We start from the raw sequence: 20,129 nt of genomic DNA, 5'->3' as shown, positions 1-20,129 counted from the left end.
CACACTACTTCTTGAAGTAAATAAACCACACAAATCCAAATGTGTCTTGTACTAGGCCATGCTCTTGTTAAGGAGCAGAGACTCATGTCTGCAAAGTAAGGAGCCTGGCACAGGGGGAAGTTTTAAGAAACCAATTGTTTTATGTTCTGCCTTCACTTTCAGCACATCCCCTAACTTAAGTGTAGACAAAGAAAAGAAAACTTAACTCCTACAGCATACCTAGAGCAACCAGCTAAACATTTTGGCTCTGTTCTGGAAGGTCAGAAGGGTTGGGGTGGTCTTTTTCCAGTGGCTGTAGGGAAAGAGCCTCTGTGTCCTGACCTAATGACTCTGCACAGCCTCAGGCCCCACAGCTCTGAAACAAGGGGCTGGGGGAGCTGGGGGGGCTGCTTTGTGGATTTAACAATCCTGCAGAGCTAGCACAGACAAGGGAAACAAGACCCTGGGGCAGTTCCCAGTGGGATTTTGAGATCCCTGCCATGGGGTGAGCATCTATTTCAAACAAGCAGAGAAGAAAAGGTTTTTTCCAGCTTCTTCAGACCCTCTCATTACAGCTGTCTGAGACTGGGCTTATATATCCAGGGTAATTACAGGGCATCAATCACAGGAGCAAGTAATGGGGAGGTTGGGGGTCAGACACGCCTGTCTTGCCTCAGAAAAGCTTTTGGTGCTCAGCTGTTCCCAGCAGGTTTCTTCATCCCCAGCCCATTCTGCACAGAAAGGAACCAGCAGGAAGCAGTCAGGAGGTTGGCCACCCACTGAAAGGCTTAATGAAGAGCTGATGGAGCTAGACAGGGGGAGGAGGTGGGGGCCATGTGGGAATCCACCCTCAGGGGAAGAGCCAAAGCTAAAAATAAAGACCCTGTGACACCTACCAGGACAGTCCAGACTTTGGAATCAACAGGATGGAGTGTGGGCACAGGCAGAGCCCTGCTCATCTCTTTCAGACTGATGCTTCCACGAAACTGCCCAGGAAAAAACACTTAAGTAAAGGGAGAGCCTATAAGGAGAGGGTTTTTTTGACCTTTAATCAGAACTCCAGCAAGATTAGAGTCCAGATGAGAAGGGGATGCAATCTCACAACAAAAGGGAGTAATTTCTCAAATCTGTGCCTCTGGGGAGGTGGGATACCAGTCCTTTAAGAGGAACTTCCACTAAGTACCATCTCTTCCTGGGTTGTCCTGTGGTGCTTCTGGCCTGCAGGGCTGCTTTTCTCTCCTTTTTTCTCCCTCCTTTGCTTTCTGGATTGTGCAGGAGCAGCTCTTGCTCTTTGTTGTGCCAGCCAGCAGCATCCTCCTGTGTCCTGCAAGGAGCAGCAGCTGCAGCCGGGCTTCCCCATTCAGCAGTGTCCTTTGTCCTTCAGCTGGAATGCTGTGAGCTGCTGCCACCTTCCAAAGGCCTTGAATAGTCAAGTGGACAAATGGAACACTCGTGTTACCCTCCAGGGGCTGCAGCCACGAAAACAGGACTCCTAAACATTGCTTTTCCTCCAGCAGTGGTTATGCCAGCTGCCCCACTGTTCACTCTGAGCCCTTCCCTGTGATTCTGGAGTATAAACCAAGGGGAGAAAAGGAAGACCAGTGTCCCCTCTGCCCTTTAATTTCAGTCCTTGCTCTCATATTGTTAAAGGAGGATTTTCAGCAGGCAGAGGAGCAAACTGGTTGTCTGAGCTCCAAAGCTTTGGCTTCCTCACATTTACAGCACTTTGCCTGCCCCTGGATGCAAGTCAGCACAATGGAGCCTCCTGCACCACTCTGGAGCCTCTTTCTTCCCTGAGTGGGCTCTTGAGAGGCTGGGGATTAGGAAATTACCATCTCTGGTAACAGTGGGGAAGGGGGCACACATCAGGGAAAGGGACTGCTGACACAAAGCTTTGAAAAACACCCCAAAAATGGACCCATATAAAGCTGGCAGCTAGTTCCCTTTGTTACAGGCAAGTCCTGTTCCCCAGTGCATGCAAGCAGCTTGCTCCCTAAGCAAGTGCTTTGTGCAGGGTGAGGGATGCAGGGAACCCCAGCTGGCCCTTGGACATCCTTTTGGTCCACTGAGAACCACAGAGTTCAAGGGGTCATAAATGCTTACCTGAGACAGGAGGCTCCTGGCTTCCTTCTCCAAAAAGTTCTGCACCACACAGGTTTGCAAATGTCTTTGTCTCCACACCCTCCAGGCCTTTTCTATCAACCTCTGCTGGGCCTGCCAGGAAAAGAGGCAGCACAGAGATTAACTGGGCTCTGGCAGGCAAACCACTTCCCTCCAGCCCCATCTTGCTCCCAGTTGCTTTCCCGAGTCTCTCCTGAATGACTTTGCATCAGTAATGAACAAACCTGGCTACTGACAAAGCTCTTCCTCAACTACTGATTCCTGCAAATCTTGGGGCTAATTAAATGACAGTGCCCTGGGGAAAGGCTCTGGCACAGCTCCACAGGGATGTGCTGGCTACACAAGTGTCACCTTGTTCCCTGGGCAGGTCAGAGCACAGCTAATGCCCAGGAAGCCAAACAACATGGGGCTGATTTCAGGTAGCCAGGGCTGAGGAGGAGGCAACTTGGCAGGCTGTGGGCACCAGGGGAATGGATCAGGGACAGAGATGAGGACACAGATTGTGACACTGGCTGTGAACGTTCTGCACAGGCTGCAGATCACCCGTGCAAATCCATCCCCCTGTCCCAGCTTCCCAGATGGGGCAAAGCACAATAACTGTGTGAGCATTCCAGTCTGCCAGGGCACAGAGTGAGATGGAAAAAGTCACCACAGCAGCAAACCAGGATTTCTGGTGCAAGAAATCTCTGGTTTTCTGGTGCCAGGATCTACGGGAGGCTTCAGATGGAGCAAGCTTGCCCACTGACACCCATGGTGTCCCTCACCAGCTCCTGTGCCAGGATCACCACCCTGCTGCCTTCTTTCCACTGGTGCCACCCCCTTGCCAGACACTGCAGTCTCCTGGCACGCTGGCACTGGTGAAGTGTCACTGTGTGATGCCACCACCTCAGATACTTCTTCCTATAGTCAAGAAAGGAGAAGAAGCTTTATCAGCCAGCAGCCCAGCAGCCTTGCCAGGGAATCCTTCCTTGATGGCAGTGCCCTCCATTCCACTCACCCAAGCCACTTCTTATCCCACTCCTCTGAGTCCACTTCTGTTTCTTCCTCCTGGATCCTTGGATGTTCAGGAGGGGGTCCTGCCACAGCAGGTCTCAGTGCCAGGTGAGGGAGCAGCAGCTCCCTCCTTTCAGCCCTGCTTTGGGCTCTGTACATCACCAGCCAGCGGTGAAAGGCACTGGGAAAAAGCTCAGGAGAGGCCACTGGTGCTGAGCCCTTCTCTCTGCCTCTTCTGCTTTCTAGGAAAGAAAAGAAAAGAACCACATAGGAGGTGACCCCAGAGCTAGAGAGGTAAGAGTTGCCATGAGCCCTTTGGCTCCCAAAGACAGAAGCACCTCACAGTCAGAGTTCCATGAGCAGCTACTCCCCAGAGGAATCCCAGACACTTCTCTGGCAAACACTCCCTCCCCTCCTCACTCACACTTCTTGCAGGGCCCCATGAAAGGGAGAGAGGAAGGTGAAGCTTCTTACTCAGGGACCAGGAGAGAGACAATTTCCTGCTCTTCCGAGCACCTATCAGGCTGCTGCTCTGCCGTGAGCACAGCGAGGAGGCAGCTGCTTTGGTCCAGTAGTTGCAGGCCTGCAAAGAGAAAGTTCTGTTTAACATCTTTATTGATGATTTAGATGAGGGGATTGAGTCCATCATCAGCAAATTCACAGATGACACCAAGCTGGGGGGAGTGTGGATCAGCTGGAAGGCAGGAGGGCTCTGCAGAGGGACCTGGACAGACTGGAGAGTTGGGATGATCCCAAGGGGATGAGGTTCAACATTCCAAGTGCCGGGTCCTGCACTTTGGCCACAACAACCCCATGGGGAGCTCCAGGCTGGGCACAGAGTGGTTGGAGAAAGGGAGCTGGGAGTCTGGATTGCCAGGAAGGTGACCATGAGCCAGCAGTGTGCCCAGGTGGGCAAGAATCCCAATGGCATCCTGGGCTGGCTCAGGAACAGCGTGGCCAGCAGGTCCAGGGAAGGGATTCTGCCCCTGTGCTCAGCTCTGGGGAGGCCACAGCTTGAGTCCTGTGTCCAGTTCTGGGCCCCTCAGCCCCTCAGGAAGGAGCTTGAGGTGCTGGAGCAGGTCCAGAGAAGAGCAAGGAGGCTGTGAAGGGATCCAGCAGAATTGCTGTGAGGAAGGGCTGAGGGAGCTGGGGGTGTTGAGGCTGGAGAAGAGGAGGCTCAGGGGAGACCTCATCACTCTCTGCAACTCCCTGAAAGGAGGTTGGAGCCAAGGGGGGGTTGGGCTCTTTTCCCAGGCAACTCTCAGCAAGACAAGAGGGCAGGGTCTCAAGTTGTGCCAGGGGAGGTTTAGGTTGGAGATGAGAAAGAATTTCTTTCTGGAGAGGGTGATCAGGCATTGGAATGGGCTGCCCAGGGAAGTAGTGGATTCTCCGTGTCTGGAGAGATTTCCAAAGAGCCTGGATGTGGCACTGAGTGCCATGGGCTGGGAACCACGGGGGGAGTGGAGCAAGGGTTGGACTTGATGAGCTCTGAGCTCCCTTCCAACCCAGCCCATTTTGTGATTCTAAGGCTAAACAAGCACCATGTGCACATCCAGCAGGCACACAAACCATCCTCAGAGACACACTTGTGCTCGTGTGCCTGCAGGTAGCTTAATGTGCTAAACACCCCAGGCTGGAAGCTGCACAGATGAGGTCCCAGCAGGACTGGCTCAGCCCTTCCAAACCAATCGACCTCTTTGTGGTTTGTAGCTGGGAGCCCTTTGGAAAAAGCTGTGATGCTGACAGCTTGCTCTGCTCTGCAGGGACAGTGATGATCCCACCTCAGCTTTGAGCAGTGAGGACAGAGTGCTCTTGCCTCCCTGGTCCAAATGTCCCCATCCCTTTTAGCTGTGCTCCAGATGGTTGCTGCAGTCAGTGCCAGATGATGGGGTGATGGGGATGAAGCTGAAAGCAGCCTGGGAGGGATTTCAAGGCAGGGAGAAGTCAAACCGGGATGGGTTTTTATACAATAATTGTCAGTCCATCCCAGTGCCCCAACTGAGGCCTTTATAAGAGAGCAGGCAGCTAAGAGCTGTCCCAGAGGAACCTTTTCTTACCTGTTTTACAGCAGCCACAGCTCCCAGGTGCCTTGGTCCCAGGGCTTGGTGGCCTCGGGAAGCCACTCGCCAGCGGTGCTGAGCTTTACCCCAAGAGGCTCCTTCCCACCTTTGGGTTCTCTCTCTCAGCTCCTGCTGCTCTTCAGCTCTCAGGAACTTCTCTCTCCACTCAGCAAAGCTCACAGCCAGGAGATGATGCTCCCGGGCCCTTTGGAACCCAGACAGGGCTTGGTGCTGCCTCAGACTGCAGACAGTGACCTGAGCCCAAGCCACCAGACACCTGGAAAACAAGATGAGCACAGAAAAGCAGCAGAAGCCCCAAGTCTGTGTCAGCACTGGACAGACTGCAGACCAAATCCCACCTTCTCACCCTGCAAAGCAATGCAAGCAAAAGGACACCCAGCAAGAAAAAACCCTGTTCCTCTCACTCCTTTTGCAATCAACACTTAAGTACCTTTTTCCCTGTGTTAATTTAAGCCAGCAGCTTGGTGCCAAGACTCAGATTTTAGCCTGTTTTCTTGGCTGTCAGAAACTAAGGGCCTGTGCACAGGGGATGTACCACTATAATTCTTATGGACACAATTTTATTAAAAAATAAAAATAAAAATGACTGCCTCCAGGAGTTGCCATTACCCCCCCTGTAAATCTGCACCCACAGGAATCTCCCTGTCCCTTGCAGGCTGATGCACAGGAGGCCAATCTTCCCCTGCTACCCCAGAAGCCAATCTGCTTTTAATTCCTGGCTTATCCTTCTGATTCCTTGTTCCGCTTGGACTTTCATTATGCAAATCACCCCCCTGCACCACAGAGCAGAGGTGTAAATATCCTCTGCCTGGCAGGCTCCTCTGAAGATCAAGGGAATCCATCTCAGGTTATCCTAGCATGAAAAATGCCCCCCCTAGAAGAGACAGGGCTCAGCCTGTACCATACCCAGGTGAGAAATGATCACTGCTCTCTCATCAAAGGACAACCCAGAAGGGAGGTGAATGGTGGGGACACACTCTGCAGGAAGGAGCAACATCAAGGACTTCTCCCAAACACACTTCCCACCAGGCTGCCACCCCACAGACTGAAGAATGCACTTGGGTGGGGGGAGTGAAGGTTTTGCTGGGTTTTTTAACTGCTCTTTCCTCTGCAGCTTTGTCTCCTCTCAGCCTGAACCTCAAATTCTAAAGGAAATCTGCTTCTTCTCATGCCTTGAGTGAGTCCTGGGCAGAAATAATCTTATTTATCCTCATCCTCCTGCACTGTCTCAAAGAGCAACATCCCAACAGCTTCTGGTTCACTGCAGCTGGACACTTCTCAGGCACAGAACCAACCCCAGACAAAACAGATTTCAGTGAGAAAGCTACAGAACATCAGCTAGGGGAGGAAATAAGTAATTTATTAATGATTGGCAGCAGGCAACTGCAGACCAAATCCTGGTGTTTTCAGGATCTGCACCATAAGGCTCCAAAGCACACTGCAGCCTCACTTGTACCCAACACTGAGATGAAATTTCATGGTTGTCCCTTCATAGATGTTCTGAATATTGCTTTTCTGCAGGTATATCTTGAACTTGGGGTGTTTTTCATATTAGTTTAAATTAAAGTCAACATGCTGTGGCCAGAATCTACGATGCAGCGCTACAGGCTGGGGACAGAGTGGCTGGAGAGCAGCCAGGCAGAAAGGGAGCTGGGAGTCTGGATTGACAGGAAGCTGAACATGAGCCAGCAGTGTGCCCAGGTGGCCAAGAAGGCCAATGGCATCCTGGGCTGGCTCAGGAACAGCGTGGCCAGCAGGTCCAGGGAGGTGATTCTGCCCCTGTGCTCAGCCCTGGGGAGGCCACAGCTTGAGTCCTGTGTCCAGTTCTGGGCCCCTCAGTTTAAGAAGGATGTAGAGGTCCTGGAACAGGTCCAAAGGAGGGCAACCAGGCTGGTGAAGGGACTCGAGCACAGGCCCTATGAGGAGAGGCTGAGAGAGCTGGGGCTGTTCAGCCTGAAGAAGAGGAGGCTCAGGGGAGACCTCATTGCTGTCTACAACTCCCTGAAAGGAGGCTGTAGCGAGGTGGGAACTGGACTCTTTTCACAGACGACCTTCAACAAGACAAGAGGACACAGTCTTAAGTTGTGCCAGGGGAGGTTTAGGTTAGATATTAGAAAGAATTTCTTCACGGAGAGGGTGATCAGGCTATGGAATGGACTGCCCGGTGAGGTGGGAGATTCTCCGTCCCTGGAGACATTTAAAAAAAGACTGGATGTGGCACTCAGTGCCATGGTCTAGCAACTGCTCCGGTGGGTCAAGGGTTGGACTAGATGATCTCTGAGGTCCCTTCCAACCCGGCTAATTCTATGATTCTATGATTCTATGATTCTATACGAGCAATTCAGGTTTGTAAATATCAGATTTCTCTCAGGTCTCTGCCCAGCACACAGATACAGAATAATTACAGTGGAAACAAGGCTCTCAGCTCTTTAAACTAGATAAATGTGTTTGCATCTCTCACCTTTAGTTTACAAATACCATGGTGTATAACTAAGACTGAACAGAAGTCGTGGAAACACAAAGTTTTGCATGAGAAGAAGGAGCTGGGGAGCAGTGAGGCTATGGGGTCACAGACACCCCAACCCAGGGAACCTCCCCAGAACTATTTACACTATTTCCTGCCTATTTACACACAAATTAGCTGTGCTTTTAAACTTTTGGTCTGAACACAGAGGATTCCCTGCTATATAAATTTCTCTTCACTCAAAGCTTGCCCCAGCCCCAGCCCCCCCCCAAATAAAAAAAAATAATTTTTTTTCCTCAAACCTGTGCAGGAGAAGTCGTTCCCAGAATAAAGCAGCAAATTTCTGCTTCTTTGTCTGGCAATACCAGGTCTGCAGGACCAACCTCTGCTTCTGCTGGCAGCTGTGCTGAGCCCATTGCTGCTGCAGCTCCTTCATAGCACGTTTCCCTGGAGAGGACACAAGAGCTTCCTCAGCTCAGCCCAAGGATATTTTTTTTTTCTCCCCATCAGAGCAGAGAATGCACCTGCTGCAGACACCAAATGGGACCAGACTTGAAGATTTCCCATCCCTTCTCCAGCACCTGCAGACACTTTTCAACTGACCTGGAACAGGCTGCCCAGGGGGGTCGTGGAGTCTCCTTCACTGGAGACATTCAAAACCCCCCTGGACACGTTCCTATGCGAAGTGCTCTAGGTGGCCCTGCTCTGGCAGGGGGGGTTGGACTAGATGATCTTTCGAGGTCCCTTCCAACCCCAAGGATTCTATGATTCTATGATTCTATGACCTGGGGATTTTTCTGTCTGCAAGACCTCTGGGTTTTTTCCCTGCCTTTACCTGAGCAAGGAATCATTCCTACTCTCATCTGCAAGGCAGTTTTCCATCAAAAACTGGGAATGTTCCTTCCTGGCAGAGTTTAAGTACTTAGCACTTAAAGTACTAAACTTAACTAAACTAAACTTAAAGCACTTGGAATCCCTTGAGGGACAGGACCAGGCAGCCCCAAAAGGGAGACCCTGCTAGCACTGCAGCAAAGCTCTGAGGAGCCACATCCAAGCCTGGAATGCTGCACTGGAATTCCATTTAACACCCCATTTAACACCCCATCCCACTGCTTGGGAACTCCTTTGGCAGTGCAGGTAAAGCAGGATCCACCTCTTCTCAAATCAGCTGCCAAGGGAAGAGGTTCCCTGGCATAAACAGCAGGGAATGTGGGGTAAGTCAGGGACAGAGGAACCTCCTGACTCCTCAGCTCCTCTGCAGGTGCTTTCCAGAGCAGCAGCACACAGAGTCACAACCAGAAGCAGGATTTTCTCCTTCCCAACCATTCCTGCAGCATCCCTATCCCGGGATACCAGTTGGGATACCAATCCTTCTGCAGGACCTAGTAACTCACTCTGCCAGCAGGAATGCCAATGCCAGAGAGCAGCTGCAGTCATCTGGTGAATGTGACACCTGAACCTCTGCTCAGCTTCCACTTTCTGGGCCAGTCTCTTCTTCCAAAGGCTAAAAGCCACCTGGCAGCAATGGACTCGATGTTTCAGGGCTGCTGCTGCTTTTTGGGTCTTATTTTCCACAACCCAGTGATGCCAGCTGAAAAAGGCCCTGAGAAAGACAAAGGTCATGGGACCAGTTGTAGGAAAAGTTCCTACACAGCCTTGGAACTGAAATTTTAACAACACACACAGGAGGGAGCTCAGCAAACACACCCAATCTCTTCACATCCTTTTTCCCCATGAGAAATGAGGAAAAGGAGAAGTTGCTGGGAGTGAGGTGTTCTGTCCTGACTATGGCAAACCTGTTTCTCCCTTCAGCTTTGGACTGAGGAAGGAAAAAAGGCAGCTCAGGGGATAGGACATTACCAGGATGCTGGGGATCCCATCAAACCATAAATAATTGTGGTCAGATATAACCAGGAAGGAGGAAAACAAAATAAGGGGCTGCAAAACTCCCACTGAAGACAGAAAAAAAAAAAATAGCTAGAGGAAGAATTTTTTTTTCTAAAGTCAAGCATAGAGCTTCAGAAGAGGCATCTTTAGGAAACTTCTGGAAAGCACAATACCCACCGAGCCAGCTGGCTGAGCCTGCAGTACTGCTGGGCCTTCAGAACCTGCTGAGTCTGAGCTGACCAAAGAATAAAATACCTCTGCAGGCAGCACTGCTCTGCTTGGAGCCTGCAGCTCTCAGCTTCCTTGTCAGACCTGCAGTCCTGTAACCAAGAAAAGTAAAAAAGGGCCTTGAACTGCTGCTGGAACTCAGTGACTCCAAACCCCTCAGCCCTTCCCCTTGTTCTGTGATTTCTGTGACTGTCTCACACACCCCACAGGAACATCCAGGGCCAAGGGTCTGGCACATCCCTTTTAAAGCCTTGACACGTGGCCAATTTCCAACCCAGCTGGCACAGGGTAGGGGTGAATTACCCTGAGAAATGTCTCAATCTTCCATTCCTTCTGTCTGAGACAGAAGGGAGAAAAACAAAGGGAGAGCAGCAGGGAGGCTGTTCCACATACCAGTACTGGAACCCAAGGGCTCTGCCCTGAATTGAGCTGTGCAGAAAACTTTGTCCATTTATCTACATGCAGCCTCACCTCTTCCTCTGCAGAGGAACTGCTGGGAGGCTGCACATCATCATCTGGACTCTGGACTTGACCTCCCACAAACCAATTTATTCTGCAAGACAAAAGTGTCAGGGGGAAAGGGAAAGAGAGAAGAGGATAAAGTATATGGCAGGATGCTGTGAGATGACACAAGGGACTTCAGCCAGACCAAACAAGGGGCCAGAGCTACCAGCATCCCCAGGAACCAGTCTCCAGCTTACCCAGACCCAGCGTTGTGTGGAGGGCAGGAGTCCTGCTCAGCTGGCAGCTCTGCAGAGTGCTGGAGCTGCACAAAGCTGCAGGATGGCAGAAAGAAGCTCTGCTGGCTGCTGTCACTGAAGCTGTATTCCTGCAGGTATGAAGGGAAGAACATGCTGTGAGGTTTGTATCCTCACGATGGAACCAGGAGGGGCACAGACAGAAGTGATTTCATCATTTCCAATTAAACTCCAGGACCTCACAGGCTCCGTGCTCCTCAGGTCTAATCTCCTGAGCACACTGTGCTGATGACAATAGGATGCTGAAGCAGAAATTTTCTACTACTGAAAAAAATTCATAGCTCTGGATGGATCAAGATCTCCTCACCTTTTCCAGTGAGCTCTGAGAGGCCAGAGTAGCTGGAGCACTGCTGTCAAAGCCAGAAGATGTTGCAAGATCCTCTGAAAGCAGCATGGGGAGAGGCTCTTCACACACAGTCCCATGGAAGGGCTCAGGACTTTGTTCACTTCTCTGCACCACGAGACACTTCTGATGCCACAATTTCAGAGCTTTTCTGAGCCTACACTGCTCTAAAGCCTGAGAGAAAGAACTGAGACAGAAGATATTGAGATGGTAAAGTGACTGAAAGGAGATACCAGAGGGGGTCTCCAGCACAAACAAGACACTGGAAAAAGGGGTTCTTCCAGGAGGAACAGAAATCAAGTGGGCACTGAGGGCAGGACCCCAGGAATTGGCTGTTCTTAACTCACTCAGCTCTGTGATGGTCGTGCAGCCTTGCCTTCCACAGCAGATAAACTCTCTGGAGCTTTATTTTTTTGCAGAGGTCATCAAGAGAGCAGCCTGTTCTCCCAGGAAACCATCTCCCTGCAGTGCACGAGGGCTGATCTTCAGCTTCTGAGCTTTTAACTGGTCCTTACCAGTTATGGAGAGTGACAAGAGAGAATTTGTCAGAAGTTATTACTAAGAAACCCAGCCCAGCCCTCTGACTGCTTCTTCTCTTCAAGGTTTAAGACTCTGCTAGGTTTATGAAGCAGAGCAAATCTCCCTACAGCTTCCCTGATCCATCCAGAACAACTTAATCCTCTGTCCACTCTGGGTTGTTAATACCAGGTATTATCTGAGCATCTGCTCTCAGGCTGGTGTCAGCTGCTTTTCACCATCCAAGCAGAGGAGGGAGGAGCTGAAGCACCCCCAGATCTTAGACCCTGCACAAGCCCCAAGCTGCTCACCATGATGCTGTCTCCTCTGGAGGAGGAAGAAGTTCCCCATTGCCTGCTGATCCCCTTCTCTGATCTGCAGCAGCTGAACCCACTGCTGGAAATATTTCCTCAGTGATCTTGCTCTGAGATGGCCCAGGCTATGCCTGTAAAGTGCCTTCTGCTCAGCAGCCTCCTTCCAAGCACTGAAGCACCTAAGAAAACCAAAAGGAAAATAAAATCCCATGATACAAGGTTGTGCCTCCTCCTAAGATGGAGTTTAGTTCAGGACAGACAGACAGAAGCTGTCAGAATCATCTTCTGAGCTTCTATTTGTTTATTGCATTAAAAAGCCCCTATCCTGCAGAGCACAGTGGGTACCCTCAGCTTTGGTCTTTCAGGACATGAAAGGTCAGGAAGAAACAGATCTGGCAGAGGTAAGTCAGAATGTTCCTGGCCATAGGAGTTCATTTTCATGTTACTATCCCTAATTCCACCTATATTACACCCAACACAAAGCAACAGATGGCTGTAAGGTGAACCAACACATCCCTGGCTGGGGGGGTCCTGTCACTCCTTGGGCTTTCACAGGCAGCAGACATTTCACATGAAAACCAGACCTCAGACTTACTGGGAGACCAAGTTTCTCTGGAACCGAGTGGTCAGTGCCAAAACCTGCTCCTTTTCCAAGCACCGGGAACGCCACACCCAGAACACCTTTTGGAGCTGCTTCTTTTCCAGCAGAACTTGGGATTCCAGGAGCTTGGCTGTCTCTGTGCTCTGCAGCTGCTTCTGCAGGCGCCACAGTCTGAAAGCTGCTGTGGGCAGAGGAGATGGAGGGGAGCAAAAAGAACTTGGGGGAACTTCAAGTAAGTTGTTGTCAGACAGCAAACAAGCCCTGGCTCAACTTAAGGAAGGGATTCTGCCCCTGTGCTCAGCTCTGGGGAGGCCACAGCTTGAGTCCTGTGTCCAGTTCTGGGCCCCTCAGCCCCTCAGGAAGGAGCTTGAGGTGCTGGAGCAGGTCCAGAGAAGAGCAAGGAGGCTGTGAAGGGATCCAGCAGAATTGCTGTGAGGAAGGGCTGAGGGAGCTGGGGGTGTTGAGGCTGGAGAAGAGGAGGCTCAGGGGAGACCTCATCACTCTCTGCAACTCCCTGAAAGGAGGTTGGAGCCAGGGGGGGGTTGGGCTCTTTTCCCAGGCAACTCTCAGCAAGACAAGAGGGCAGGGTCTCAAGTTGTGCCAGGGGAGGTTTAGGTTGGAGATGAGAAAGAATTTCTTTCTGGAGAGGGTGATCAGGCATTGGAATGGGCTGCCCAGAGAAGTAGTGGATTCTCCGTGTCTGGAGAGATTTCCAAAGAGCCTGGATGTGGCACTGAGTGCCATGGGCTGGGAACCACGGGGGGAGTGGAGCAAGGGTTGGACTTGATGAGCTCTGAGCTCCCTTCCAACCCAGCCCATTCTAGGATTATACGATTCAAAAGGACACCTCAGGGAGACAGCTCACGTTGCTGGAGCCACAGCATCTGCTGCAGCTGAACTGATGTCAGAAACAAGTCACAAGGGGGGTGACAGGGCACATGGAACACTCTGCCAGCACAAACACTGCCCCAGCTATTTGCAGGATCAGATTCTGAGTCAGGTCAGAGCAAGAGTGACACAGATCAAGAAACGTGGTGAAGGAGTGATCAGCTCCCAGCTGTGCCAAGGCTGTGGATGGTGTGCTTACCAGCCAGCCTTCTCAGATCTCTGATCCCTTGAGCTCTCCAGCAGAACTCATCTCCTCTCTGCTTACAGTGAAGCTGTGTCCACAGTTGTGCCTCCACCCTGGAACAGCCACAAACATGCTTTAACACCCATCTGTCCTAGGAGGCACTCACAGGACAGAATTCAGAGCCTTCCTTCCCTCTAGGTAGCTCTCTCTTTGTCTGAACTTGTTCTTCTGCCTTCAGAATCAGAAAGCACAACAGGTTTTGCTTTGGACCCCTCTAGTGCACTGCCAGGGATTGTAGGATTCATTCACTCCAGGCTCATTTATGGCTCTGACAGGTGAGAGCTGAACTCAAGAAATAGGACAGGAAAACTTCAGTCAGACACTCAGGCAGACTGAACACAGCAGCACAGGGAAGCTCTGGTACAGGACTGTGTAGTTCTTACAGCTAAGCTGCTAATTCTTGCAGTGCTCATCTACAACTCTGTACCCAAGGAGCAGGAGACAAGTTTCCCCCTATTTGAGAAAAGTTTCTCCCTTTGTAACCTTGTCCAAGCTAAGAGAGAATGGGCTCAGCTTACCTCCAAGCCTGCTCAGCCTCCTGGGAGTGCCCTGCTGTAAGCTGCTGCTGAGCTGGGGTTGTCATAGCTGCTAATCTTCCTGCTCCAAAACAACCCACTGGTGGACGTGGGGGGTAAGAATTCGGCTCAGGCTGTGGAGCTTGCTTCTTGCTTTGTTTTGCCACAGCCACAGCCTCCTTCCACTGCAGGGGAAAAACCACAGGGTCAGAGCAAAGCACAGGCAGAGTGTCAGGCAGCATCCCCACCGCTCGATTTCACACAGGGTACCCCTTCCTCCTCCCTATCCCAACAGGATTTCTGCCTTCTCTAACTCCCAGCATCACTTCTGCTGTCCCCAGCCTGGCCTCACCCTCTGGAAGCTGCCAGCCAGCAGAGCCAGGGCACGTTTCTGCTGGGCTGTCTCCAGCTGCATCCTCCTCTGCTGCACAGCCCACTGCAAAGCACCAAAGCCCTTCCCAAGCAGCTGCTGCCTGTGAAGCTGCCTGGCTGCAGCTCTTTTCCAAAGGATGTGTCCCCTCCATGCTTGGAAACACCTCCTCAATGTTTGTCTGTCCCTGGCATGCTGGAAACTTGAAGAGAAAAAACAAAAAACCAAACAGAAGTGAGCTCCAGTTAAGAGAAAGGGAAGTTAAACACAGCCAGGAGGTGGCAATCAGGGTTCAGCCACCAAGCTGAGAAGAGAGATTTTGAATAATTTCCTCCAATGAGTGAAAAACCTGCAGCCTTACACCAAATTTAGTTACCACTGCTGCTAGATCCCACACAGATCCACAGGTCACCAATTTGAATCCCATCCCATGGAAAAACCCAGGTTTTGATATTTTTTAACTATGCAGTGAGCCTGCTGGAGTTTGCTGCACTTCAGAGTTGTACATATGGTACCAAGGCTGCTTCACTTGGCAGCAGCCAAAGTTGAATTTAGAAGCTAGAATTTAAAAGATTCAGGAATTATTTTTTTAAAGAATGCTCCCTTCTAGATGTCACCCTTTGAAAAGAAATGGGTGCAGCCCCTGGGCCAGCCAGGACAGAATAATGTTGGTTAAACCCAAACATTCCCAGGAATGTGGCTCCTTAGCCACTTGCCAGCAATCTTCCTCCCCTGTTAACAACCAGCACACTCACACATAAACACAGAGACTTTTTACCTTTGCTCCTTCCCCTTCATCAGCCAGAAGCTGTTCCCCAAGACCTGCAAGCAGACAGAAACTCACATGATTTTCCCAATACCCTGGTGAATAATTTGTCTGTGGCAAATCAAATTGAAGGAAACAGGAGCAGTGCTGCCTCAGGGCTCTGGGTTATGTAGATGCCTGTGACACTGCCCCCACCACTGCTCTTACCTGTTCCAGACATGGAAAAGCAAAAGAAAACTGAAATCTCAGGGCTCTAGAAATACACACAGAGTAAAAGCCACTTCAGTGCTCCCCCCTCTGCATGGATACCCAGATAACACAAAGAGGTGTTGGCATCCCCAAGAACAACCAAGTTAACAAGCTGGTCTTTAGGAAGCATCATGTAAGACAGAAAGATGTGGATGGGATGGAGCAGGACCAGAAGAGATGAAATTCTGACCATTCAGTGCCAGAAAACTGTAGTGAAATGAGGCAACCAGGTGCCACTAATTGCCAGGGAGTGAGCATGAGATTGTGTCAAGCCCACCTGTGCCTAATTAGGGTGGGCTTGACACAAGCTCACTCCCTGGCAATTAGTGGCACCTGGTTGCCTCATTTCACTACAGAAAATACCCCACAAGACAAGCATTCCCGTCACTGTCTCACCTCAGTTCTGCATCTCAAGCAAGAAGAAGGAACAATGACAAGAAGCTCTGCCAACAGGGATGTCCCCAGTGAGCACAACCTCACCTCTTGGGATGCAGTTGCCTGGGTCTGGCTCCCTTCTGCACAGCACCAGGGTTCTGTGGGTCTCCTCTCCACAGAAGGTTCTTCAGACTGGCTGGGAGTGGCGTCAGCTTCCCAGTGACTCCAGTTGCTTTGGTGGGAGTGTTTCTTCCTCCTTCCTTCTCTGCTCACATTCATACAATCTGTGTCAGAATATTCCCCAAAGCCACCTTCCACCTGAATCCTGAAAGGCCTGGGCTGGCTCCTGCCCACCACTGCCACCTCCTCTGGCTGTTTGCTGGGCTTAACAGGAGCTTCAGAGTTGACTTCTACACAATTAATACTGAGCTGCTGGCCTGGTCTGAACTCTTTTCCTCCAGAAGAAGAAGAAGCCACTGTTACACAGACTTCCCTGGGGGTCCCATACATGGCTACACCAAGATTCATCTGAGCACCCCCCAGCTCTGTCACTACTGACACCTTGAGAGCCTCTGGACACAGACTGCCTGGAGGGTTTTTCTCCTGAGGAGCAGCACCTGGAGATGCTGCACCAGGTGCCTCTTCTCCTTTCAGGACCTTTTCAGGGGAATGACTCTGTGTGTGGACATAAAGGCTCCCAGCTGCCAGAGCTGGCTTTGCCTGGGACTGGCACTGTAAATAATGGGAGTAATCATAGGAGGAATCTGCTGTTCTCTCCACCAGCCTGCCAGAGCCCAGCCCAGCTGACATGGCTTCTGGCTGAATGTCACCTGAAATGTTGGTTCTCCAGGTGTTTAAGCCAAGGTATCCATATCTGTGAGAGACAGAGAGAGGTTCTGCAGGACTCAAGTCCCTTCTCATGGCACCAAGGCTCCAGTCTCTAGCAAATGGGACACCCCATCTCAACCTTGCCTGAGCAGCACTGGTCTTTACTCCAGCTTGCTCTTCTCTTGTGCTCAGGATACCAGGAGCTGAACCACCATGAGCAAAGCACAAATTGCCACTAATTGGGGAAGACCTGGGCTCCAGAGGGAGGGAGCCCCTTGTCCCCATCAAAGCAGTTTCTTGCTTAAGCCTTTGGATTGAACAACACAAGCTAGCAGAAATCTGGGAGGATTGCAAAAGAGCCTGAAAGGACTCCAAGCTGGATGGATCCAGATCGCCCAAGGTCAGGGCTGAACTGCCACAAGTGTTGACACTTTGACTGGAGCTCCTTGAGGAGGGACACACCACTAGTTCATGCCTAAGTGGGGAATCTACAGGAGGTGACAAACTTGCACTGACCAGTGAAGGGCTGACAGGATCCATACAAGAGGCACAGGAGGCTGAGGCTGTTGTTTTCACACCGGATTGTGACTACTCTTGTTTCTAAACTACTTTCCAGCCACAGGCTTGGAGCTGTGCTGCTGCAGCCTGGAGCAGAGATTATTCTGCTGGGGGAAGCAGGAGCTGGAGAATTGCCTGGTGCTGACCCAGAATGGTCCAGAAGGGGAGGAGAGATCAGTCTGTCTCAGAGCAGGATCTCTCTTCCCAGCAGGCAGGGATGTGGTGAGCAGCCAGGGTTGTGCTGCTGGCTGCCTGGGGGTCACACTCTGTGCCACAGCTTCCAGCCAGGGCTGAGGAATGGCTGCTCCTCTTCTTCTGCCCATACAGAGCAACACCCACCTTTCTCCTGAATGCTTCTTGGCTACAAAGAAAAAATAAGAAGAAACAGAAACAAAGGAGTATTTATATTTCTCGTCATATCTTCCCTAGTTTGCCAAAGGCTTTTGGGTAGTTGCCTTGGAAATTCCTTGTCTCCAACCCACCAACCTCAGTCCCAACAGTGTCCCAGGCACTGCTCTCCCCCTGTTTCTCAGCAGACAATCATGTCATTTAGTAATGACTGAAGGGACAGACTCAGTTCTCAACAGAAAACCTGGAAAACAAAGATTTCCAGCATTATACCTGCGTGCAGCCTCAAAAAAGATCTTCTTGTTTATCCCCCTGCCAAGACAAGGTAGTCTGGAGAGACTTTCCTAGAGTGCTTTGCATCTAACTAGATCTACCAAAGAAGAATAGGTCCTAAAAGAAAATGGTTTTACAGCAGCCAGAGGAACATGGTTCCAGCTGGAGTACAATGCTCACCCCTCTTTACTGATTGGGAATCCAGCTCTGATCTCCCCCACACTTGTGTTTTCTCCAGACTGATAGGAAAGGTAATGCCTCAACTTCAGGCAACCTAAAATTTGCTATGTTTCATGCTACAGCCTGCAAAAGTTCAAAGCTATGCAGGCTTCTTTCTTCTTGTCCTCACTAAAGGATGAAACTCTGTTCACAGAAGCAGAGAATCCACATTGTCCCCTAACCTGGAGGAGTCAGAGCACAGATGGGAGACCTCATTTGCAGTCTAGCCACTGAGTCAGTGGGTTACACAGAGCAGAGATCCATAAATTACTGCTACCAGGTAAGTGCAGCTGAGGGACTGAGCTCTCATTCCCTCAGATTTTAAAAGCAAGTTGTCAATCATTCTGCCATTCTAACCACCACTCTTTTCCAACACCCTCTAACAAAAATTTTAACTGGCATTGTGAAAAGACACCCAGACACCCCTGATAAATGCCCATTGTCTTTTCTCAAAGATACTCAGATAGGAGAAAGCCTCCTGCCCCAAATGGCACTGGTTCCAAACTGTGTTTATCTCATTCTCTTCTAAGAAAGCCTCTGAGCCCCACTCCTCCCTGTCTGCAAACAGCCTGCTTGGCCTTCTCACATGCAAACTCCTTCAGGAATCACTCCAGGCTGGGGAGGAAACTCCATTACTAAAGCAGAGGAGATAGTTCTGTAGTGCTGCAATTATCCTTGGGAACTGCTCCTATTGCCTTTCATCCATCACCAACTCTGCCACTCACAGAAAGATCACATTATTTTTTTCCAGACAAGAAGTTGGCAAGCACAGGGGGAGCAGACAAAGCTGCCTTCTCCAGTGGGACCACAAAATGAACTGCACTGGTGTTCCACAGAGCACTTCTTATGACCCAAGAATATCCAGCCAACTATTAATGCATCACAAGAGGGTGTTATAAAGGATTTGAACTGGGAAAGGATGAGAAAGCATCGTGTTTATCAGTGCTGCTTTGCTCATTGATGCCTGGAACTCAGCACTAGACTGATACACTCAAGAACCTCAGCATAATCTGTTGTTTTGAGAACTCACACCATTATTTTTTTAGTTCTCCATTTCAGTTCCTTCTGCCAGGCCCCAGGTTCTCAACACATTGCCATGGTTATTCGAGGTGTTCTTCCTCACCTCACTCATTGCTAATTTCAGTCTCATTGAGAGTAGGAAGAAGTAATGTCCTTTACAAATGATCCTTATTTGCCTTACAAAATGGCCATTCAGGACAACTTTAATTTAAAAACTTTTAATCAGTAGTTAATCTTCCTCCAAACGCAACAAGATTTCATGAAGTGCTTTTCAAAAACCTCCAAGGCCAAAAGAGATCCTGAAGGCAAGCAGCAAAACCCATGACCAAGAGATTTCCTGTTAGCTTTGATGTTTCCAGCTAAAACATTTAATGCCTGCTCATTATAGACACTTTGCAGCTACCCACTGGGGCAGCAAGACCTGAAACAAATCCAATTAAGCAAACAAAACCACCGCTGATCCATCTACTTTTGCAACAGGAATAGCACAGCTGATAAAAAGCAACTCGAGCTCCCCAAATTAAAGCTGTTTTAGCACCCCAGTAAGGACAGACCCAGATAACACACACCGGAGCTCTCTCCCATCCCTGCAGCCCAAGCCCAACTCATCTCACCCCGTATGGGATCGGCTTCCAGGGCACCTCTCTGCTCCTCGGACACTTACTCACCGGACAGCTGGGTCTCACCAGAACCGGGACGCTCAGAACCTCCTGTGCCCGCTCCTCCGAACCCGCAGCTCCTCTGTCCCGACGCTGTAAGCAGCTTAACCCCCGCGATTACCGCAACTCCCGTCACCGGGGCTGCAGATGGACACGGGGCAGCCGTTCTCCCCCCACGGAGCAGGAAAGTCGGAGGCGGCCCCGAGCAGGCGGCTCTCACCCCGGGGAACCTGCGGGGAACCTGCGGGACCCTCCCCGCACCTCTCCGGGCAGCGCCTGAGGGGAGGTGGTGCCGGCGGTGCCTCCTCTGCCGCCCATCCCGCAAATCCCCGCTCCTGTCAGCACAGCCATGGCCGAGCCCCTGGACACCCCCAGAGAGCCTGGGAGAGCCCAGCCTGGGATGGGGGGATGTGTTGGGATGGGGGGATGAGGGGGATGTGTCAGGATGGGATCTGTACCGGGATGGGGGGGATGTGTTGGGATGGGGGGCTCTGCCGGGGTAGGGGGGATGTGTTGGGATGGGGGATGTGTT

At 50.9% G+C, this 20,129-nt stretch overlaps 1 protein-coding gene across 1 annotated transcript; it reads right to left on the bottom strand.

Annotated features, from left to right (window-relative positions):
- Positions 1–1,017: 1,017 nt before the first annotated feature.
- On the bottom strand, positions 1,018–17,935 carry C21H1orf167 (chromosome 21 C1orf167 homolog). Its single transcript, XM_030463429.1, has 22 exons — positions 17,880–17,935; positions 17,565–17,670; positions 15,798–17,439; positions 15,081–15,124; positions 14,285–14,504; positions 13,936–14,117; positions 13,373–13,470; positions 12,280–12,466; positions 11,682–11,863; positions 11,202–11,364; positions 10,819–11,041; positions 10,455–10,582; positions 10,225–10,306; positions 9,703–9,845; positions 9,033–9,241; positions 7,941–8,085; positions 5,151–5,430; positions 3,568–3,676; positions 3,098–3,335; positions 2,865–3,000; positions 2,083–2,193; positions 1,018–1,399 (listed from the first exon to the last, which is right to left on the bottom strand). Exons 3-22 carry the CDS (start codon positions 17,058–17,060, stop codon positions 1,340–1,342), a joined length of 4,203 nt encoding a protein of 1,400 aa, XP_030319289.1. The 5' UTR covers positions 17,061–17,439; positions 17,565–17,670; positions 17,880–17,935; the 3' UTR covers positions 1,018–1,339.
- Positions 17,936–20,129: the final 2,194 nt, after the last annotated feature.

The sequence above is a fragment of the Calypte anna genome, chromosome 21 (genome assembly GCF_003957555.1).
Source record: "Calypte anna isolate BGI_N300 chromosome 21, bCalAnn1_v1.p, whole genome shotgun sequence".
Lineage (NCBI taxonomy): Eukaryota > Metazoa > Chordata > Aves > Apodiformes > Trochilidae > Calypte > Calypte anna.
Note: the sequence above shows the minus strand (reverse complement) of the source record. Positions and strands in the feature narration are given on the sequence as shown.